The sequence below is a fragment of the Salvelinus fontinalis genome, chromosome 21 (assembly GCF_029448725.1).
Source record: "Salvelinus fontinalis isolate EN_2023a chromosome 21, ASM2944872v1, whole genome shotgun sequence".
NCBI lineage: Eukaryota > Metazoa > Chordata > Actinopteri > Salmoniformes > Salmonidae > Salvelinus > Salvelinus fontinalis.
The window spans coordinates 28,873,125-28,897,268 of record NC_074685.1 but is presented as its reverse complement, the minus strand read 5'-3'; the positions used below and the strand labels follow the sequence as shown (position 1 = coordinate 28,897,268).

The window sequence follows — 24,144 nt, the reverse complement described above, 5'->3', positions numbered from 1 at the left end:
CAATATAGTCTACAAGTCTAACTGTATATCCTGCCCTCTATCTACCATTCATAGTGACAATAGTGGTAGGTGGATTGTTTGTCCTGATCTTGTTTAGGGACAATAAAAGTATCTAGTGTAGCCTAGAATGCCACAATTCAATGAAAACTTGTATTATGGTAAGTACAAGTGAGTACAAAATTCTACTCTAAGCTGTAAACTGCAGTAAAAATGTAATTTGAATAATGGCACAACACCCTGTGATTTGAATGTTTTATTCCATTTGGATCAGTTGTGGGTGTACCCTCGACAGTTTCTAAGGTCTAGAAAGGGACAGTAGCAGGCCAGTCTGGCTGTATTTTGATTTTGTGATACTGAAATGCACTCTCTGTTGCAAATCATCATTCTCCCAACAAGTTGTCCTATAATAATGTGGTTACATATCCTCCCAGAAGGCCCAGTTATTCAGTAAAGCTTAAAGGCCCAGTGCAGTCAAAACCTAGATTTTCCTGTGTTTTATGTATATTTGCACACTCTGAGGTTTGAATAATACTGTGAAATTGTGAAAATGATTATAATTCTCTGTTAGTGCATGAGCTGTTTTAAAAGGCCGACTGAAATTTCAGCCTGTTTTGGCCTGCCTGGTGACACTCAGATCACTACCAGACAGTCCTAGCAAAATTCTTGCTTGACAAATTGCTCTTTGCAAAGAAGCTGTTTAAACTTTTTTTTTTACCATTTTTATTGAAAACTATCACAGTAAGGTACTTAAATTATTTGACATTGAAGTAAAAGCGACTGCATTGGATCTTTATCGGAAAATATCACTAGTGGTATTTGTTTCATTAGTCCTGTATTGATACAGTCCCAAATCGTTTTACTTATCACCAATCAATATTCTAGATATAGAACTTTCAAAATACAGAAAGTGCTAAACTTATCATACTGTGACACTTTTTAATATTTTGAAAGTTAAACATCTTGAAAACTTGATTGCTGACATGCAAAACATTTTGGAACTGTATCAAAAGTGGACTAATGAAACAAATACCTAAAGTTTTTGAGTGGAATTTTCCTTTAATCAGGCTCTTGCCTCCTCTCTGAGGCAATTCCTTGAGCACCTTAGAACCTAAATATTCAATATAGCCTAAGTATTTGTCATTTCACATTTAAAATGTATTACCTTTTATGTGTGGCATAAACACAACCAGTAACAATGTTTTAATCTGATTAGGCTACTTCAAAAGTCTCCTGTAGGCTACCTGCGCACTTTTGTCCAAAATATAATTCCCACATCCAAACGTAATTTGATGAATGGAAATAGACATCTGTTACAAAACACCAAAAAAATGTATGACATTAAGAGATTTTCAAACCAAGCCTTCGATACTGGGTACAAGGGAGAGATGTAGTTTCTGTTTGTTGAAATTTACATAGTCTATTTGATTGTGGTGGTGGTGGTGAAAACGCAAACCATGATGTTGAGGTGCCCGAAGTCCGCATTCTTTGCTTATTGGTTGTGTGGTGCATTGTCACAAAAACCTGTTGGTGGACAATTTGTCGCATATATTTTATATAATTATAAAGGTAGCATCAAAATGTTGAAAATCTGTTTAATGACTTAAGCCTACTCTGTTTTACCAGATATATTAATCAGATCCATTCCAGTACTCTACATTTTACGGTTTAAACGGGCAATCATAGTTCACATAACAGTTAAGTTATGTCATCTCTGCCAATCCTGTCAGAATGATTTTACTTGAAATATGATTAACTGTGCTCAAGCATAGTGGTCACGTGGGGCACCAACTCCGGGCGCTCTTGCGCAGTGTCCTGTAATAACGATATCATTACACTAGTCTACGCTTTAAGGTAGCCTAGCAACCTGCCTGACGTTGTGACATTTTAATTCTCTGTATGGCGGTGTACGACTAACTCTCGGATTAATTATATAATTGACACGACAGATGCTCAATTCATTTATGTAATCCTAGTCACAACGTCAGCTGAATTTGGAGGTTGAGATTCATTTTGGGTGCCTTTATTACGGTCGCCAGCTCTGACTCTATTCTTAATCAGACAGTCTCAGGACGGTATGTAAGTGATGTTTGTTCCTCTCTAGGAAAACAGTTGCACTGGTCAGATAGCAGGATCGAGGCGCAGGCAACTGTCCCGTTAACTGGACAGTCGGTATCACGCGCACAGAAGCTCCACCAGTAGTCTATCTCAAGGATGCTGTGTTGACTGGACATCAGGCACTAGTCTACTGTTTTTCACGTTTTAAGACACTAAACTCGCGTACCGGGAACAGCGCCCGGTTTTTCACCTTTGACAGGTCGCGCTAGTGTCACTCACGGGCTGTCATACGCCACGGTATCGACTTGTCATTCCCCGGGGCGTAGTATATTTCAGATGAGTCTAGAAGAAAGCCGTTAACCGTTAAGTGCTGGTGTTTTGACGATTGAAAACCTGTAGATATTTGTCCCATATCATGGACTAATTCAATTGGATAAGTATTTCATCATGCCCTGCCTTGCGCCAGATTGAAGCCGATTCACTGGCGAAACATTTCACCTTGCAGATGAAAGGTAAATTATTTGTCACCGAGAGTGTGGGCAACCCCACAGCATGTCTGTATGTGATTATTATTGCTTGTTGATTGATCATGCATTCTTGTTTTTTATTTTTCATAGTTCAGTGTGCGGTAGCAAAGAGGTGCATGGCTGAGTAGACCTGTATCAAGTGATGTTTTAGATCATATGTAATCTTTGATGTGTGACAAATGGGTAGAAAATAATCTCTAGGTCAGTGGTTTCCAACCTGTGGTCCATGGGGGTACTGCAGGTGGTCCGTGAATTGTTTTAATTTCTTTATTTTTAGATAATTTTTTCTTCCAAAACGAAATAACAGTTTAGGAAGTATAATGGTGTTATAAGCAATTTGACATTACTTTTCACGAACACATTTTTAACAATAATAATAATAGGCCTGTTGTTATATTCCCTGCAAATATGACCACAAATATATTTTATGTAAGAAAAGGAAATCCGCTGGTGCTGTATGGACTAAGCTAGTAGGGCCTTGCAAGGACCAGCCGAGTTCTGTGTGGACGGCAATGGGTCCACCAGGCGGGCCTGTACACTGTAGCTGTATGGGTATCAGGAGGTGAGGCATGTCTGAACCAATCAGCAGCAGAGGTTGAGCTTGAGCTTTTGGTGGGAGGGTTTGGAAAGACCTAGGTTGTCTGCGGTCTTATCTGATACTTCTTGAAAGGGTTGAGCAGGGGGAACACGTCAAAGGTAACTGAGGCACTTTGCAGTTGCACAACGTCTTGTCGAACTGTCCTGAGGGTGAAGGTCTCAGGCTTAGAATTGAGGTTAAGTTGTTGAACAGACTGTGGCATTACTTTCGCTGATCGGTTGGGTCTGTCCAGGTACACCTTGGTCTTCGGGATACTCACCATGATCACGCTTTTCTGGTTTTCCTGTATGGCATCATGAAGGATCGTTAGGTGTTGCTCTTTACATGTCTTGCAAGGTCGTCGGAGGGTGCAAGCATCAGCTTTGTGGGATTGTCCACACTTCCAACACCTTTTTCCATCCCTTAACCACTTGACGATTTGTCCTGTGTTCAGCTTCTTGAACTCTTCACATGAGTTGAGAAAGTGTTCTTTATTGTCACAGTATGGCTTGGATTTGGATTTCTCCCTTGGAATGAGCAGTCTCCTTTGGGTTTGAATCTTCACTTGCTTTGAAAAGGATTGAAGCAGATTTCTCCTTCTGTCTCGTTAAGGCACGGTGGTCTTTCTTGAATGGCTAAGGCATATCACATTGATAGAGGGCTGTGGCTCTGCTTGATTTGCGGTCAGCCTGGGACTTCTTCTGCAACCAGGCTGCCAAGTCGTGTAGAGTGTATGTCTGTTCCGTGCCAGTCCTCAGGATGCCGCGGTCTCAGCAGTACTCAACGAATTCATCCCGGTAGCCCTGTGGCATCTTGCTCAAGAGATGGTCGACGTGGGATCTACATCTGAGCTCATAGCCATTCTACCCCTCAAGGGTCCTGAGCATGCCTACCAGTGAGTGGATAGATAGGGAAAAGATGGCGAAGGCTTCTGCATCTCCGAACCTGATGGCAGGGGAGTTTAGGATGGTGGCTAGCTCACACTGGATGAGTTGGCGGGGCTGACCGTACTTGTCCTGCAAGGTTTTTAAAGAAACAGTGTAAAGTCTCGGGTCGTGGATGTAGGCCTTAGTGAGCTGGACTGCACTCTGTAGTTTCAGGTGGACCAGGTGGACTTGATACGTATACCTCTCGTTTAGGTGTCTGTGACTGCTTATCAGGTATCTAGGGCTATCTTGAGGAGGGCAAAGTCACTCTCTCTACCGCTCTCAAAGTAGGGCAACGATGGCTTCGGCATGCCGTATGATGGAGCAGGATAGGGTGCTGCTTGATTGGGATAGGGCACGCTTAAACCTGGATGGAAGCCTGGTGCTGCTGGGACTGGATGAGGTATGTTTTGTCCTGTAGTTAAGTAGGGTTCACAAGGAACAGGGTATGGTGTAAATCCTTGTGCAGGATATGCCGCTGCGGATGCTGGTCCAGGGTATGAAGCCGCAGGTGCTGGTCCGGAGTATGGAGCCGTAGGTGTTGATCCTGGGTGAGGAACCACAGGAGCTGTAGCAGGGTGCAGAACCACAGGAGCTGTAGCAGGGTACGGAAACCACAGGAGCTGGAGCAGGGTGTGGAACCATGGGAGTTAGAGCAGGGTGCGGAACCACGGGAGATGGAGAAAGGTGCAGAGCCATGGGAGCTGGAGCTGGGTGCAGAACCACGGAGCTGCTGATGAGTGCCTCGGGTAGGCAGGGAAAAGATGATGTGAGTCTTCATAGGCGCCGCCTCTTTCTCCTAGGTTGGCGTGTTGTGGTTGTGTGAGTGGGATAGACGCAAAGCTGTCACATGATTCATCAGACAGTGCTGGTGAGGGGCTCCTCTGCTCTGGCTGAGTCATCTGGATTCTGGCTGCATCAATGCCTTCATCTCTTTCTTTAAGAAAGGATGTGACAAGCTTGGCTAGATCTAGCTCATTAGCTACCTTCTGTAGATGCCACTGCCTGTTCAATTGTGTAGCTATTGCTTCTCGGGCCCGATGAGCTTCCTCCTGTCGACGCTGAGTTTCTTCCTGTCGACGCTGAGTTTCTTCCTGTTGTCGCTGAGCTTCTCTGGCTTCGGCTGCTATGCGTCGACACTACGTCGACGTAGTGATCTTGCTCTAGCTAGCGTTGTAGGTAGCTTCATTCTTTCCTCCAACATAGCTGCTTGGAAGTGGGATAGATCTGGGAAGCGGCTCACCGATAAACTGGCACTATATCTGGATCTGGTAACACTCCTCTCTGATTGGATGTCCGCTCGACTACTCCTTTGTCCTAATGAGGGGGGTGCCTGAGTGGTGGGGAGATATTCAACAGCATAATCGCCCAGGTGAGCTAGGGGATGTCTTTCTTGGATGGGTCCGTATGTGTCGGATCTATATCTTCAGGTGGTTTACTCAATCCAACTCTAAGGACCATGAATTAGAGGATGATGCCTCTGGAATTTATTCAGTGATTGAGTAGGTGAAGTTATGGAGATTGTTCTCCTATTAGAGAGATGGTGAGAGAGACAGTTCCTCAGTTTAGGATTCTGTAATGTTAATTGGAGAATGTTTGCAATTATGTGCCATGTCATTCACATTTGAGTATCCAATTAACTGTCCATTTATCCATACAAGATGTGGTCTGAAAATAATAAGCATCAATACTAAGATAAGGTACATTCAGCATAAAAAAATAAACACATAATGCTGTAATAATGATGAAAATATTCTTAAACTATTAACAACTTCATCAGTAAAACAGGGGGAAAACATAAACCTTGCTTACAGTTTTGGTATTCAAGGCACAGTGATGAATACATTGGTCAGAAAATAAATAATGTCCAAAACTGAGAGTTGTGTTCACAGCTGTAGGTGGCAAACACTGTGCCAGCTTGGATAGCTGTGACATCATCACTGAGTTCTTAAAGGGACAGGCTTTCTTACAGCTGCTGTAGGTCACTTGTAGTCCACCTATATGACTCCACCTCTTCTGAAAAAAGGGGAGAACAAGGGCTTCCAGGGGAGAATGAGGGCTTCCGTGGCTTTTCTCTCATTGAAGCCATGGAAGTTCAAGGCCGACCACGGTACTGCAGACATTGTCAGCAAACACTGTAGTGAATGGGAAAATGGCAATCTTTGTGAAAATACATTTTTTTCCGAAGACAATCATGGTACGTAATTGCTTCTAATACACCATATGTATGTTCTTCAACCGATTATTTAAAAATTGCACACAAAATAAATTATAAGGATTATTGAATTGCTAATAGCAGCCTGCAGTACCCCAGCCACCTTCAACTGGAGTTACTCAATGAGAGGGGGCAGCACTGAGCTAGCCTGCAATGTCACTTCCTGGAGTACCTCAAACTGTGCATGTTATGTATCCATGAGATGCCATCTTAACCGACACCATTTGGCTTCAATGTGCTATTGAGTCTTCACATAGGAATGATTGGTGTCACGTGATCGATGGCTGTCCATTCAATGGCTGAATCAACATGTATATAGCCACTACAACAACATTTGTGATGGCTTTTTTCTTTCCAATGTATTGCTTTATTCACAGTGACACACCTTCCATGACCACAACCACAATCTATTATGTTTAGGCTACCCTTGCACATTCAAGTGGTCACATGTACCTTTCAGTTTCCAGAGCCACTCTGAATGTCATGAATAAATCAGGGGGGGTATTTCATTTATGGAGGTCGGCGGACAAACATTGCGTTTGGTAAGTGAGCTGTTCTTGCTGTCACTGGCATCTTATAGGCTGATTCTCATAGAGTGAGGGCTACTATGTAGCCTACTTAATGTCATGTGACCCATTGTGTTCTTGCTCTGTATCTACTGCTGCAGTGGGTTAGTGTTCTGTCTGAGACTATCTCGCTGCCACACATAGTGTGTGTGTTAGAGTGTGTTAGAGATATACATTGTTCTACCTGCATTCTCTGAGGCAGAGGGGGCATGATAGATTAGTTTGAAGAGTAGAAAAGCCCACCCTTCGCTTCCATAACATACAGTAGTTGAAAGGGAAGATGCAAGGAGGGAATGGAGCAGGGAGTAATGGGATAGAAAGGGGGTTGGACTAGGGGACTGAAATGTGTTGCTAAGCAACAGGAAAGTAGACATGGATTGGGGTAGAAAGTTGGTTCCCACCGACTGCCTATGGTTTAGTATGGTTATGATGTCAGCTGTGATGTCTGGGGACTGGGGGGCAGGAGGTGGACAGGTACTCAGTGTGAGCCAGTTCCCTCACCCCCTTCTGGCTCCATGCCAATTCCCCCTCCCAGCCGGGCCACAGGGTTCGGTGTTAGATGGAGACAGTCTGTGACAAGAGGGGGGATGAGGAAAGGGGTTGTGAAGGAAAAAACACAGGTCTCTCATCTTCTCTTTCTACATTTACATCGGTTACACAACCTGCCCAGCAGACTGCACATTCCTCTCTCTTGTAATTGCTCTCCCATCTGTTCAATCTCTTTATCTAACAAACGCTCTCCCATCCCTTCCACATGATTTGTGGTTACTAATCAGGTTAATGGATCAAATGCAGCAGAAACAAAGCAGCATAGATCCAGCAAGACTCTCTGGACAACCTGGGTTGAATGCTGTTCCAGGACCTGCTCTACCCCTGCAACCAACAGCCCAGGACACCTCTATAACCTGTCCCATAGTGGGGTCTGGGAAACTCCCAGGAATGGGTCCATCAGTCCTGGAGACTGTACAGCCTGGGTCCAGTGCTACAGTTCCAGTCAATATCAGCCGTCCCAGACCTACTGCACTGAATTCCTCCAGAGGTCCAGAGGCTGATATGAAGGATAAGGCCTTTATTCCAAACCGCATTCCTGGACCACACAGCCCCATCTCCCTGTCCCAGTCCCCCACAGAGTCTTCCCTGTTGTCCCGCAGCCCTCAGAGTCCTCATAGCACTCAGCCTTACACCGGCCAGTCTTACCTCATCCCACAGCCTAACCTGCCTCAGCCTTGCCTCACCCCGCCATCCAGCCTCAGCCCCAAACCAGGCTCCAGTCCACAACCCCAGAGGACCAGATCCCCTGGGGGCGCTGTGAAGAACCAGCCACAGACTGACAAGACTGAAGGAGAAACAGATTACGGCTTCAGGTGAGACAGATCACGAATGATGACGCCAAGTACTATTTCAGTAGCATGCCAACCGTATATTACATTTGTTCAAGTTTTTCTTTCTACTCCTTGACTAAATACAGTAACATGTTGTTGTCTCCATGGAGATTGTTCTCTCTTTCCGTCCTTGGCATGACAAACGAGCTAGGCAGAACCCAGCCTCAGGTATAGAAGCCATTTGCAGGATAATGGGTTGATATGAGCCAGAATGTGTCATGTGAATTAAATGCCTTACATCTCAGTAAGAACCATCTGAACTAGACAGAATGCATACAGGCTGCACATTTCCTTGACAGAGGTCCCAGACAGTTCTCTCTCTCTCTCTCTCTCTCTCTCTCTCTCTCTCTCTCTCTCTCTCTCTCTCTCTCTCTCTCTCTCTCTCTCTCTCTCTCTCTCTCTCTCTCTCTCTCTCTCTCTCTCTCTCTCTCTCTCTCTCTCTCTCTCTCTCTCTCTCTCTCTCTCTCTCTCTCTCTCTCTCTCTCTCTCTCTCTCTCTCTCTCTCTCTCTCTCTCTCTCTCTTCTTCTGTTCATTCACAACCACTAAAATCACTTTTACTGATATTGGATTGCTCCTGTAGGTGCAGTTTATAGTCTCCATAACATTGAGCTATACATTATTACATAATCATTACATTACTACACAGTTATGATTGCAAATCTACACTACAAAAGTATGTAGACACCCCTTCCAATTAGTGGATTCGGCTATTTCAGCCACAACCGTTGCTGACAGGTGTATACAATCGAGCACACAGCCATGCAATCTCCATAGACAAACATTGGCAATAGAATGGCCCGTACTGAAGAGCTCAGTGACTTTCAACGTGCCACTGTCTTAGGATGCCACCTTTCCAACAAGTCAGTTCGTCAAATTTCTGCCCAGCTAGAGCTGCCCCAGGTCAAATGTAAGTGCTGTTATTGTGAAGTGGAAGCGTCTAGGAGCAAGAACGGCTCAGCAGCGAAGTGATAGACCACACAAGCTCACAGAACAGGGCCGCTGAGTGCTGAAGCGCGTAGCGTGTAAAAAGCATCAGTCCTCGGTTGCAACACTCACTACCAAGTTCCAAAATGTCTCTGGAAGCAACGTCAGCACAATAACTATTCGTTCGGGAACTTAATGAAATGGGTTTCCATGGCCAAGCAGCCGCATGCAAGCCTCAGATCACCATGCGCAATGCCAAGCGTCGGCTTGAGTGGTGTAAAGCTTACCACCATTGGACTCTAGAGTGTTCTCTGGAGTGATGAATCACACTTCACCATCTGGCAGTCTAACGGACAAATCTGAATTTGGAGGATGCCAGGAGAACGCTACTTGCCTCAATGCATAGTGCCAACTGTAAAGTTTGGTGGAGGACGAATATTGGTCTGGGGCAGTTTTTCATGGTTCGGGCTAGGCCTTTTAATTCCAGTGAAGGGATATCTTAACGCTACAGCATGCAATTACATTCTGGACGATTCTGTGCTTCTAATTTTGTGGCAACAGTTTGGAGAATGCCCTTTCCTGTTTCAGCATGACAATTCCCCCGTGCACAAAGCGAGGTCCATACAGAAATGTTTTTTTTCAAGATCGGTGTGGAAGAACTTGACTGGCCTGCACAGAGCCCTGACCTCAGCCCCTTCGAATACCTTTGAGATGAATTGGAATGCTGACTGCGAGCTAGGCCTAATTGCCCAAGCAAGTCCCCGCAGCAATGTTCTAACATCTAGTGGAAAGCCTTCCCAGAAGAGTGGAGGCTGTTATAGCAGCAAAGGGGGGACCAACTCCATATTACTGCCCATAATTTTGGAATGAGATGTTCGACGAGCAGGTGTCCCCATAATTTTGGGCATGTAATGTATGTAAAGTTTAACTAATGTATGTAGTTTTACTGATAATGTAGGATGTGCATTACCCCCTGTGTCGTCCTCTAATAGGGTTCACATTGTCACATGGAATGTGGGCTCTGCTCTTCCTCCTGATGACATCACCTCTCTGTTTGGGCCGCATGCTGGCGATGGGAGCACAGACATGTTTATCATTGGGTGAGCTTCTGCTCCAATCAAAACGGTGCCAGCATTCAATGTCTCCTCCATCATACCTCTATCACTGTTCTGATCTCTCCTCTACTACTGATGTCACCACATCTTATCATCCAAACATTCTTCTTATTCCTCTTCTCCTCCCACTGAGTTATGAGTTGTTCTTCCTCTCTTCCTCCCCACTCAGGCTACAGGAAGTGAACTCTATGATTAACAAGCGGCTGAAGGATGCTCTCTTCACCGACCAGTGGAGTGAACTCTGCATGGACACACTGAGTCGATTTGGATATGTGCTGGTCAGTATAGAGTTAACTCGCAATGTTGTGCCAGGCCAGTCACTGTCTCAATCTCTGTGGATACAGTTACTCTCTATTTCTCTCTCTCCCTCTCTCTCTCGCTCTCACCTCCCCCTCTATCGCTGTAGGTGACGTCCCAGCGTATGCAGGGGGTGCTGTTGCTGGTGTTCTCAAAATTTTGTCATCTTCCATTTCTGAGGGGTTTGCAGACAGAGAAAACACGCACAGGCCTCGGGGGCTACTGGGTGAGTGTCACCCTGGCAACCCCTGCTCTAAAATAGGAGCTTGTTGGTAAATGCAGAGTCCAAAAACACTTGTTAAATACGTACACTGTATACGGAAAGTATTCCGACCTCTTGACTTTTTCCACATTTTGTTATGTTACAGCCTTTTTCTAAAATGTATTAAATTGTTGTTGTTTTTTTCAGCAATCTACACACAATACCCCATAATGACAAAGCAGAAATAGATTTTTAGACATTTTGGCAAATTTATATAAGTATTATATAAGTATTCAAACCCTTTACTCAGAACTTTGTTGAAGCACCTTTGGCAGCAATTACAGCCTTGAGTCTTCTTGGATATGATGCTACAAGCTTGGCACACCTGTATTTCAAGAATTTCTCACATTCTTCTCTGCAGATCCTCTCAAGCTCTGTCAGGTTGGATGGGGAGCGTCACTGCACAGCTATTTCAGGTCTTTCCAGAAAAGGGTTTCAAGTCTGTACTCTGGCTGGGCCACTCGAGGACATTCAAAGACTTGCCCCGAAGCCACTCCTGCGTTGTCTTGACTGTGTGCTTAGGGTTGTTGTCCTATTGGAAGGTGAACCTTTGCCCCAGTCTGAGGTCCTGAGCACTTTAAAGCAGGTTTTCATCAAGGATCTCTCTGTACTTTGAGCTGTTCATCTTTCCCTCGATCGTGACTTGTCTCCAAGTCCCTGCCGCTGAAAAACATCCACACAGCATGATGCTGCCGCCACTATGCTTCACTGTAGGGATTGTTCCAGGTTTCTTCCAGACGTGACACTTGGCATTCAGGCCAAAGAGTTAAATCTTGGTTTCATCAGACCAGAGAATCTTGTTTCTCATGGTCTGAGAGTCCTTTAGGTGCCTTTTGGCAAACTCCAAGCGGGCTGTCATGTGCCTTTTACTCAGGAGTGGCCATTGTACCACAAAGGCCTGATTGGTGGAGTCCTGCAGAGATGGTTGTCCTTCTGAAAGGTTCTCCCATCTCCACAGAGGAACTCTGGAGGTCTGTCAGTGACCATCAGGTTCTTGGTCACCTCCCTGACCAAGGCCCTTCTCCCCCGATTGCTCAGTTTGGCCGGGCGAATAGCTCTAGGAAGAGTCTTGGTGGTTCCAACCTTCTTCCATTAAGAATGATGGAGGCCACTGTGTTCTTGGGGACCTTCAATGCTGCAGACATTTTTTGATACCCTTCCCCAGATCTGTGCCTCGACAGAATCCTGTCTCGGAGCTCTATGGACAATTCCTTCGACCTCATGTCTTGGTTTTTGCTCTGACATGCATTGTCAACTGTTGGACCTTATATAGACAGGTGTGTGCCTTTCCAAATCATGTCCAATCAATTGAATTTACCACAGGTGGACTCCAATCTAGTTGTAGAAACCTCTCAAGGATGATCATTGGAAACATGATACACCTGAGCTCAAGTTTGAGTCTCATAGCAAAGGCTCTGAATACTTATGTAAATAACGTATTTCTGTTTTTTATCTGTAATGCATTTGCAAAAATTCCTAAAAAACAGTTTTTGATTTGTGATTATAGGGTATTGTGTGTAGATTGATAAGGAAATAAATAAATGTAATCAATTTTATAATAAGGCTGTAACGTAACAAAATATGGAAAAAGTTAAGAGGTCTGAATACTTTCTGAATGCACTGTAGCTTTTAAATTGCATCAAAAATATGTTAATATGCCAGGGAGAGAGAAAAGAGGTGTGTGTGTGTGTGTGTGTGTGTGTGTGTGTGTGTGTGTGTGTGTGTGTGTGTGTGTGTGTGTGTGTGTGTGTGTGTGTGTGTGTGTGTGTGTGTGTGTGTGTGTGTGTGTGTGTGTGCGCGTGTGCGCGTGCGTGCATGCGACCTTCCTGAGCATGTTGATGTCAGCATCAATACTGGCTGCCGGAGCAGTCTCCTTCTCTCTGAGGTCAGTGCAGCAGGACTGTCTGACTGCCTGGCTCTTTGATACAGACGATACCAAAATGCCATCTGTCCTTTCATCCTTATCACAGTGGATGTTTGATTACAAAGGCTGGTAGAGCATCCATCTTTTATCCATCAGTGTGTGTTACATTTTCATACTATCTCTCTATTCCCCTCCCCCAGGGTAATAAAGGGGGTGTAAGTGCGAGGATGACGATGTTCGGCCACCCGGTGTGTTTCCTGAACTGTCACCTGCCGGCTCACATGCGGAACCTGGAGCAGCGCATGGAGGACTTTGGGAGCATTCTGCATCAACAGCAGTTTGAGGGCGGGACCGCCTCGGGTGTGCTGGACCACGAGTGGGTCATTTGGATGGGGGAGGGCTGATGTAAACAGTATGTCTAGGGCCAGGAGTTTATCCCACCTGGCCACCTATGGGAGTTTTTTTGGTGACGTTTTACTTGACACCCAGCATCATAACACGTTATGACACAGTCATAACCATGTAATAAAAGCTGACAGAACTTGTCATAACATATATATTTAAACCTGTTGTGACATATATTGCGTTTTTTATGGCTGGTTATGACACCTACATAAGAGTGTCAAAACCCACAAAACCTACCACACAAGGCAAAACATTCCATTACACCACAGCCTACGTGTCAACAGTATGTTTATGTTATACCATTATTATTTTTTTGGCAATGCAGATGTACAGTAGAATCACGGTGGCTGGGAAAAGCTCCCTAGAAAGGCAGGAATTTAGGAAGAAACCTACAGAGGATTATATGTAATAATGCTTCTTGACAGTGTCATGAAGTGTATTTTCTTTGTCTAAGTAAAGTGACACAGGATGGTCATAATGCTTCATGACAGTGTCATAAAGTGTATTTTCTACAAGTTATTTAAAATATGATGAAAAAACATGAATTACAACAACAAATTATTTAAGAAACAAACTTTCAAATGAAAGGAAACTTTTTGGCAGGGAAAAAAATAATTGTAATAAATATGGGTTTTGACACACTTATGTAGGTGTCATAACCAGCCATAAAATAACGCAATATATGTGTAAAAATATATGTCATGACAATGTTAGGACGATATTATGACAGATTATGACAAGTTACATGGTAATGCCCGTGTCATAACGTGCTATGACACTGGGTTTCAAGTAAAGTGTCACCATTTTTTCTTGTTCAGGTCAGGTCAGGTGGTCAGGAAATACTCCTGGTCCTAATTATCAAATCAAATGAAATGTTATTTGTCACATGCCCGGAATACAACAGGTGTAGACCTTACAGTGAAATGCTTACTTACAAGCCCTTTTAACCAACAATGCAGTTTCAAGAAAATCCCTAAAAAAGTAAAAGATAAGAATAACAAATAATTAAAGAGCAGCAGTAAATGACAATAGCGGGGCTATATACAGGGTGTACCGGTACAGAGTCAATGTGCCAATGTGCAGGGGGCACTGGTGTCAGGGTAATTGAGGTAATTATGTACATGTAGGTAGAGTTATTAAATTGGCTATGCATAGATAATAACAGAGAGTAGCAGCAGCGTGGGATGGGGGGGGAATCAATGCAAATAGTCTGGGTAGCCATTAGCTGTTCAGGAGTCTTATGGCTTGGGGTAGAAGCTGTTTAAAAGCCTCTTGGACCTAGACTTAGCGCTCTGTTACCGCTTGCCGTGCGGTAGCAGAGAGAACAGTCTATGACTAGGGTGGCTGGAGTCTTTGACAATTTTTAGGGCCTTCCTCTGACACCACCTGGTATAGAGGTCCTGGTATAGAGGTCTATACCACCTGGTATAGAGGTCATGTACTGGGCCGTACGCACTACCCTCTGTAGTGCCTTGCAGTTGGAGGCCGAGCAGTTGCCATACCAGGCAGTGATGCAACCGGTCAGGATGCTCTCGATGGTGCAGCTGTAAAACCTTTTGAGGATCTGAGGACCCATGGCAAATATTTTCAGTCTCCTGAGGGGGAATAGGTTTTGTCGTGCCCTCTTCACGACTGTCTTGGTGTGCTTGGACCATGTTAGTCTGTTGGTGATGTGGACGCCAAGGAACTTGAAGCTCTCAACCTGCTCCACTACAGCCCCGTCGATGAGAATGGGGGCATGCTCAGTCCTCCTTTTCCTGTAGTCCACAATTATCTCCTTTGTCTTGATCACGTTGAGGGAGAGGTTGTTGTCGTTGCTCCACACGTTCAGGTCTCTGACCTCCTCCCTATAGGCTGTCTCATCGTTGTCAGTGATCAGGCCTACCACTGTTGTGTCATCAGCAAATTTAATGATGGTGTTGGGGTCGTGCCTGGCCGTGCAGTCATGAGGGAACAGAGAGTACAGGAGGGGACTGAGCACACACCCCTGAGGGGCCCCCTTGTTGAGGATCAGCGTGGCGGATGTGTTGTTACCTACCCTTCCAACCTGGGGGCGGCCTTTCAGGAAGTCCAGGATCCAGTTGCAGAGGGAGGTGCTTAGTCCCAGGGTCCTTAGCTTAGTAATGAGCTTTGTGGGCACTAGGGTGTTGAACGCTGAGCTGTAGTCAATGAATAGCATTATCACATAGGTGTTCCTTTTGTCCAGGTGGGAAAGGGCAGAGTGGCGTGCAATAGAGATTGCATCATCTGTGGATCTGTTGGATTAGGTATGCAAATTGGAGTGTGTCTAGGGTTTCTGGGATAATGGTGTTGATGTGAGCCATGACCAGCCTTTCAAAGCATTTTATGGCTCCAGACGTGAGTGCTACGGGTCGGTAGTCATTTAGGCAGGTTACCTTAGTGTTCTTGGGCACAGGGACTATGGTGGTCTGCTTGAAACATGTTGGTATTACAGACTCAGACAGGGAGAGGTTGAAAATGTCAGTGAAGACACTTGCCAGTTGGTCAGTGCATGCTCGGAGTACATGTCCTGGTAATCCGTCTGGCCCAATGGCCTGTGAATGTTGACCTGTTTAAATGTCTTACTCACATCGGCTGCAGAGAGCGTGATCACACAGTCGTCCGGAACAGCTGATGCTCTCATGCATGTTTCAGCGTTACTTGCCTCGAAGCGAGCATAGACATTATTTAGCTCGTCTGGTAGGCTTGTGTCACTGGGCAGCTGTTGGCGGTGCTTCCCTTTGTAGTCTGTAATAGTTTGCAAGCCCTGCCACATCCGCCGAGTGTCGGAGCCGGTGTTGTACGATTAGACCTAAGTCCTGTATAGACGCTGTGCCTGTTTGATGGTTCATCCGAGGGCATAGCGGGATTTCTTATAAGCTCCCGCTCCATGAAAGCGGCAGCTCTACCCTTTCGCTCAGTGCGAATGTTGTCTGTAATCCATGGCTTCTGGTTGGGGTATGTACGTACGGTCACCGTGGGGACGATATCCTCGATACTTATTGATAAAGCCAGTGACTGATGTGGTGTACTCCTCAATGCCATCGGAGGAATCCCGGGAACATATTCTAGTCTGTGCTAGCAAAACAGTCCTGTAGTTTAGCATCTGCTTCATCTGACCATTTTGTTAATAGACCGAGTCACTGGTGCTTCCTGCTTTAATTTTTGCTTGTAAGCAGGAATCAGGAAGATAGAGTTATGGTCAGATTTGCCAAATGGAGGGCGAGGGAGAACTTTGTACGTGTCGTTGTGTGTGGAGTAAAGCTGGTCTCGAATTTTTCCCCCTCTGGTTGCACATTTAACATGCTGATAGAAATGAGGTAAAACTGATTTAAGTTTCCCTGCATTAAAGTCCCTGGCCACTAGGAGCGCTGCCTCTGGATGAGCGTTTTCCTGTTTGCTTATGGCGGAATACAGCTCATTGAGTGCGGTTTTAGTGTACAGATGAAATACAGATGAAAACTCTCTAGGTAGATAGTGTGGTCTACAGCATATCATGATATACCCTACCTCAGACGAGCAAAACCCTGAGACTTCCTTAGATATCGTGCACCAGCTATTGTTTACAAATATGCACAGGCCCCCGCCCCGTGTCTTACCAGAGGCTGCTGTTCTGTCCTGCCGATAGACTGTATAACCCGCCAACTGTATGTTCTTAATGTCGTCGTTCAGCCACGACTCGGTGAAACATAAGATATTACAGTTTTTAATGTCCCGTTGGTAGGATATACGTGCTTTCAGTTCGTCCCATTTATTTTCCAGCGATTGAATGTTAGCTAGCAGAATGGAAGGGCAGATTAGCCACTCGTCACCTGATCCTCACAAGGCATCCTGATCTCTTTCCGCGAAACCTACGTTTCCTTTTCCAGCGAATCACAGGGATCTGGGCCTGGTCGGGTGTCCATAGTATAACCCTCGCGTCCCACTCATTGAAGAAGAACTCCTTGTCCAATTTGAGGTGAGTAATCCCAGTTCTGAGCTCTTTTCGGTCATAAGAGACGGTAGCAGCAACATTATGTACAAAACAAGTTACGAACTACGCAAAAAAACTAACAAAATAGCATGGTTGCTTAAGACCCGAAAAGACGTCAGCCCTACCCTCCGGCGCCATCTTTGAGCCTGGTGTTCTGATGATCAGTTGTTGGCTCATAGAGTAGTGAAATGGTCCTGTGTTCTTCTCCCAGCGTGGTGTTCTGGTTTGGAGATCTTAACTTCCGCATAGAGGACTATGACATTCATGTGGTGAAGAGTGCCATTGACAGCAATAAACTACCTTTGCTGTGGGAGAGAGACCAGGTGAGAAATCTGCCAGTTATTTGACATTTAAAAAAAGAGTCCAAATGGAATTTTCTTTGAAAACAGAGTACCAAATGGAAGTCATGTTTATCTTTGAAAACAATGACTGTTGATTAATTACCTGCAGAGATAGCTATTGCACCAACAAAAATGAACCTACACCCAATAATATTCAATCACACAGTGGCTGCATCAAGTCAAGCAAGTTACTTTGATGATTCAATTATATTGTCTGTGTCTCTCCCTCTCTCTCTCGCTCTCTCTCTCTTCATTCTCACATGTTTGTTTTGCAGCTCAACATAGCCAAAAACAGTGAGTCCATCTTAGACGGCTTCTTAGAAGGCCCTCTCAAATTCCCCCCCACATATAAGTTTGATGTGGGGACACACACATACGACACCAGGTACGTGATACTGTGTGGAGCAATAAATGGTTTGTGATTGATGTGATGCTCCCTTTTTACTGACTTGCTATGATATGGGGGGTAGTTTAGTGTTAGGACACAGTTAGGCAACGCACTACCAGGATACACGTCCACACTCCACCCCCAGGTAGCAGCACCAACCGGGTCAAGGGCTTTGCTCTGCCAGGAAGCCTGGAGAAGTTGACAGGTGTGAGCAATCATGATGACGTGTGTGTGTGTGTGTGTGTGTGTGTGTGTGTGTGTGTGTGTGTGTGTGTGTGTGTGTGTGTGTGTGTGTGTGTGTGTGTGTGTGTGTGTGTGTGTGTGTGTGTGTGTGTGTGTGACCAGATGCTTCTCGGCCTGTCAGTGTTTTGTGTTAGTTAGCCTCTTTATTTTAGGCATGCCTCTTTGTAGTTTTTCTTTTGGCGGGGGTTGGATCAGCTTTAATATTGTGGATAGATTGTAATTGTCTGCATCATTTCCACTCCCCCATATATTTTTGGGGGTAAATATATATATCGATATACATACATACACATACCCATATACATAAACATTCATACATTCTTTGTAGTTTTCTTTTGTTTTTATTTATTTTGGGTTACCACTTTGAACGTATACTAATCTGCTTGGATTAGCCGACCATGGGAGTCATGACTGAGGTGGCCCTGAACCTAAGGGAAGGCTTCTGTATCCCGGGTACATGCATTCAACACCTGGTTGCATACGCTTACTTCTCACATTTATGGACACATCAAATCAGGTTACAGACCTTGTAGCTAGGCCTTAGACATAATGAGTGCAGCAAAATTGGCAAGTTATTGGTTTCATAATAACACCTCTATTGACTGATTCACTGACCTCCAATTCCCACTATTATCTCTCTCTCTGTTCCTCTCACAGCAGTAAGAAGCGGAAGCCAGCATGGACAGACCGTATCCTGTGGCGTCTGCGTTGTACGGGCTCCCCTGTTCCTACCCACAATGCGGCGCTGCAGCGCGGCCTGACCTCTTGGCTGGGTGGGGCAACCAAGGTGGTGCAACACTCCTACCGCAGTCACATGGGCTACACCTGCAGCGACCACAAGCCTGTCTCTGCTGTCTTCTCATTACATGTAAGTCCAACCTCCTGTGACCCCTGGACTCTCACCCCAGCAGTCACTGTTTGATGTTTATCCAGATATGGTGAAAAAGCTTCACAGTTACTGTTACATTATAGCCTTAGAAAGTCAGCACATAAGAATCACCCTCTGAAATTATCTTTCTATCTCTCTGTTTATTTTTCACTCTCATGCTCTCTCCCTCAGTTCCCATTTAAAGTGGACCTTCCTCTTGTAACGATAGAGTATGTGAAGGAGTGGACTAAGGTTTCTGACGCCACGGTCAGATTCACTGTGATGTCCAACTTCCAGCGCAGCTCATGGGACTGGGTTGCAATATACAAGGTAACTGTGACTTCAAATTCAAAGCAGTGAGATTTCATATCTTCTCTCACACAATATCTATAGGTTATTAGGGCTATGCGTAATTGTTCCATGGTCAATTGAAGTCTGTGATTTGTCTACACAGGTTGGGTTCAAACATCACAAGGACTATGTAACATATATGTGGGCCAAAGCAGATCATGGGTCACAGGTATGATACAAAGCCTGACAAACATACTCCCACAAACTCAACCTCATTTATCCATTGAGATGAGAAAACATTTATCCATTGAGATGAGAAAACATTTATCCATTGCGATGAGAACTACGTTTATCCATTGAGATGAGAAAACATTTATCCATTGAGATGAGAAAACATTTATCCATTGAGATGAGAAAACATTTATCCATTGAGATGAGAAAACATTTATCCATTGAGATGAGAAAACATTTATCCTTTGAGATGAGAAAACATTTATCCATTGAGATGAGAAAACATTTAGCCATTGAGATGAGAAAACATTTATCCATTGAGATGAGAAAACATTTAGCCATTGAGATGAGAAAACATTTATCCATTGAGATGAGAAAACATTTATCCACACATCTACTTACTATTTTTCCATTTTCTCTATTTGTACTTTTCTTCACTCTTCCCCTTTCTCTCAGGTGACATTTACAGAGGAGGATTTACCCAGGGATGAAGGGGAATACATTTTGGGTTTCTACAGTAATAACATGAACACTATTATCGGTGTGACATCGCCCTTTCAGGTCAGGACCCTTCCTGACATTTTCCTTCTTGTGTTGTTCAATGAACAGAGAATATAGCAGTTGCTGTCTGCCATTCAGTTCTGCTGGATATTTCTCCTTTTCTCTTACTCTCTTCTCCCATCTCCCATAGATCCATGTTCCTGTGCGCAGCCCGACAGCCCCACCAGTATGCCGCTCAGACAGTTCTGACGTCAGCTCGGAGGATGACAGCACACTGGTCCTGCTGGCCCCTGCTAGCTCCCGCAGCCCAAGCCCTGGAAAAAGAAAACACCACCATCGCCACCGCGGCAGCCGTAGTCCTGCTCACTCCAACACCCCCATGCCCTCCCTTCAGGGCCTCAGCCTGCATCCTCGTCCCCTAGAGGGGCTCCCAAGCAGCCGCTCGCCCTGCTCTGCTGCTAAGAAGGAGCGCCTGGTGTCCCCCCAGGACACCCTGCCGTCGCCCATCAGCCCGCTCACCCCCCGCAGCCCTGTGTCCCCTGGAGGCGGGGTCTCAGCCCCAGAGGCTCTAATCGCTGCCATCCTGGGGGAGCATAGACAAACTCAGGTCACCCCCACAGGGGGCAGGTCACCAGGCAAGACTGGAGAGACAAGTTTATGAGGAGCCCAACCAACTATATCTGTGGTGTCATGAATATGCAGAGACATTAAAGGTTGAATTCAATCCATATTGAAGAATTATTGTAGCATTATTGCTCTAAATTTAAAGGCAATGTTCCCGCTTTCACGGAGACTGTGTTCACGGAAAACGCTGCATATGTCGGCTCAATCGGAAATTACCCTTAAATTTGTTTCTGCGATACAGATTGAATCTAGCCCTAAGATAAGACTGTTGAAATGAGGCCAGTAAAGACCATATGATGATAGTATCTAGGGCTGATATGGTCCATTATTTCTATGCTGATCTGACCTCACACTGTCACTGCACTCATAAAAGCAGTGCATTGTACGAGTTGTAGTTTGCAACATTCCACATGGTGGTCAACCAGTTGTCTCTATCTCTTAAAACCTGTTAAATGTAATGTCAAAATGTAGATTTCCGCCTAAATAGACATCCCCAAAAGGAATTATTTATCATGAGAGGGCCATAAACAATACCAGCTAATGATTATACTGCCAGAAAGATTACAATCTCACCATTCTGGTAAAAATAGTTATAAATTGCTGCGGTGTAGTCACTGAGGATACAAGCTCAAGTACACAGTACAAATATGAAAATATGAAACATCATGTATATATATATATATATATATATATGTATTTGTTTTCCTATTCAACAAAAGTGGGGGAATATGGATTATGGATTTTAATTATTGAAATGCTTTCAAAATATAGTAACAATGAAATTATAAATGACTTACTCTAAGATTTCACCTTATAACTAAAATAAATATGATCATACACAATTGGCACCATTTCAAATAACTGACGACAGAGACCTTTCACACCAACATCCCCTGAGCGACGCAGAGACGCCATGCAAATTCCAGCAGACTCGTGACGCCAGCTTTAAGCACAAAGTGATTTCGTCCCTCTGTGACCAAGAGAAAGTGCCATTGTTTCAAATCTACTAAATTATTTTGTATTTTTTCATGTTGTGAGCTCTAAATCCATCTGAGAACATAACAGCAAGCTTTATCTGCAATCGCTAGGCTCTCCGTTTCATATGCAATTTCACATACTGCATGTCAGCTGAGGGCGGAGAGCGGCATGAGAAGAGGGACAACCAGAGCTTTCACGGAGTACACAGCAATTGATTTCACAGAGAGCTCTGTGCACAAAAAAATTGTCCGGAACTGGTCCAGAACTGCTCAAAGTCCCCTAAATATGAGACTTTACATCTAAGAGCAATCTACTTATCAGTGACTCCATCCTGTAGGGGGATAGTCCAAATCGCTAAAAGTTGAAGCGTTACCCCAAGAAGTGCTATACAGACTCGTATCAATACTGTACGTACACAAATGTAAAACCAAAGCAAGAGTAAATCTGCAATGTACATTATTGTTGTTATATAGTAAGTTGAAGGGATGTCTATAAATATGCTCTACCTATCGGCCTGGATCACTTGGTGTGGTATGATATCTGTCTTTCTATACTCCCAAGCTCCAACTTATATTAAAGTGGTTTGTTTCTGAATCTTCCCATATTGTGTGTGTATGTGTAGCACTGTACATGTTTGAGAAAAAGATATTGTCTTATTTTCAGAGAGTTAAGACTTCTAATGGTTTAGTGGTTTGCTTTGGTTGTTGAAATATTGGTTGTTTGAGGGTGTGTGAAGAAAATAAAATGAACAACATGAAAAAGAGACTTGATTTTGTATTATCATGCACAGAACATTCAATTGGACAGTTCATAATCATTATGTGCAAAGAGTCCATAGGTTTTGTAACAATGATCTAGATATTTTCATATTGCACATGTGAGGTTCAACTCTTTGTCATCATATCTTCAGCAAACTAGAAGGTTAATATGTAACTGTAAATGCCATCTCCTGGTCAGCTTCTTCTTTTTCACACAGTCTGTCACACAATGTTTGGTGTAACCTACACATGTTCCAAATTCTTCTGATGTTATTAGGATTTTATTAATTTTTTTGCGGGAGATCAACTTTAATATTGCAGATAGATTATGGATTCCGTCAATGTAATTGTCTGCATCATTTCCAATCCCCCATATTGTCACGGCCTTCAAAGGAAGAGGACCAAGGTGCAGCGTGGTAAGCGTACATTTTCTTTTTATTTGTTAAAATGTCGCCAACAAAACAATAAATAACAAAAACGACCGTGAAGCTTACAGGGCATAAGTGCCACTAACAAAGTCAACCTCCCACAAAGGCAGGTGGGAAAAAGGGATACCTAAGTATGGTTCTCAATCAGAGACAACGATAGACAGCTGTCCCTGATTGAGAACCCTACCCGGCCAAAACATAGGAATACAAATAATAGAACTAAAGAACATAGAATACCCACCCCAAATCACACCCTGACCAAACCAAATAGAGACATAAAAAGAATCTCTAAGGTCAGGGCGTGACACATATATTTTTTTGTAAATACAGTTGAAGTCGGAAGTTTACATACACCTTAGCCAAATACATTTAAACTCAGTCAGTTATGATCACCACTTTATTTTCAGAATGTGACATGTCAGAATAATAGTAGAGAATTATTTATTTCATCTTTTATTTCTTTCATCACATTCCCAGTGGGTCAGAAGTTTACATACACTCAATTAGTATTTGGTAGCATTGCCTTTAAATTGTGTAACTTGCGTCAAACGTTTCGGGTAGCCTTCCACAAGCTTCCCACAATACGTTGAGTGAATTTTGGCCCATTCCTCCTGACAGAGCTGGTGTAACTGAGTAGTGATGGAGGCCTCCATGCTCGCACATGCTTTTTCAGTTCTGCCCACAAATTTTCGATGGGATTGAGGTCAGGGCTTTGTGATGGCCACTCCAATACCTTGACTTTGTTGTCCTTAAGCCATTTTGCCACAACTTTGGAAGTATGCTTGGGGTCATTGTCCATTTGGAAAACCCATTTGCGACCAAGCTTCAACTTCTTGACTGATGTCTTGAGATGTTGCTTCAATATATCCACATAATTGCCCTTCCTCATGATGCCATCTATTGTGGTTAAGCGCACCAGACCCTCCTGCAGCAAAGCACCCCCACAACATGATGCTGCCACCCCCGTGCTTCACGGTTTGGATGGTGTTCTTCGGCTTGCGAGCTTCCCCCTTTTCCTCCAAACATAACAATGTTTTTTATGGCCAAAATGTTATAATTTTGTTTCATCAGACCAGAGGACATTTCTCCAAAAAGTATGATTTTTGATCCAATGTGCAGTTGCAAACCGTAGTCTGTCTTTTTTATGGCAGTTTTGGAGCAGGGGCTTCTTCCTTGCTGAGCGGCCTTTCAGGTTATGTCGATATAGGACTCGTTTTACTGTGGATATAGATACGTTTGTACCTGTTTCCTCCAGCATCTCCACAAGGTCCTTTGCTGTTGTTCTGGGATTGATTTGCACTTCTCGCACCAAAGTACATTAATCTCTAGTAGACAGAACACGTCTCCTTCCTGAGCAGTATGACGGCTGTGTCGTCCCATGGTGTTTATACTTGCTTACTGTTG

The 24,144-nt window shown here is 44.2% G+C and overlaps 1 protein-coding gene across 1 annotated transcript; it reads left to right on the top strand.

The window, feature by feature from the left end:
• Window positions 1-1,799: 1,799 nt before the first annotated feature.
• LOC129818567 (inositol polyphosphate 5-phosphatase K-like) lies at window positions 1,800-22,315 on the top strand. Its single transcript, XM_055874603.1, has 13 exons — window positions 1,800-2,567; window positions 7,643-8,230; window positions 10,166-10,273; window positions 10,458-10,566; window positions 10,695-10,811; window positions 12,912-13,087; window positions 17,301-17,412; window positions 17,706-17,815; window positions 18,719-18,929; window positions 19,122-19,259; window positions 19,384-19,449; window positions 19,908-20,012; window positions 20,143-22,315. Exons 2-13 carry the CDS (start codon window positions 7,647-7,649, stop codon window positions 20,611-20,613), a joined length of 2,307 nt encoding a protein of 768 aa, XP_055730578.1. The 5' UTR covers window positions 1,800-2,567; window positions 7,643-7,646; the 3' UTR covers window positions 20,614-22,315.
• The last annotated feature ends 1,829 nt before the right edge of the window (window positions 22,316-24,144 follow it).

What these genes read in the sequence shown, in the direction of transcription:
- LOC129818567 (XM_055874603.1), top strand. Translation starts at nt 7,647, where the DNA reads ATGGATCAAATGCAGCAGAAACAAAGCAGCATAGATCCAGCAAGACTC. An exon ending in CAGGCCTCGGGGGCTACTGG is followed by an intron (nt 10,812 to 12,911) that starts GTGAGTGTCACC and finishes CCCCTCCCCCAG; the next exon opens with GGTAATAAAGGGGGTGTAAG. An exon ending in GTGTGACATCGCCCTTTCAG is followed by an intron (nt 20,013 to 20,142) that starts GTCAGGACCCTT and finishes CATCTCCCATAG; the next exon opens with ATCCATGTTCCTGTGCGCAG.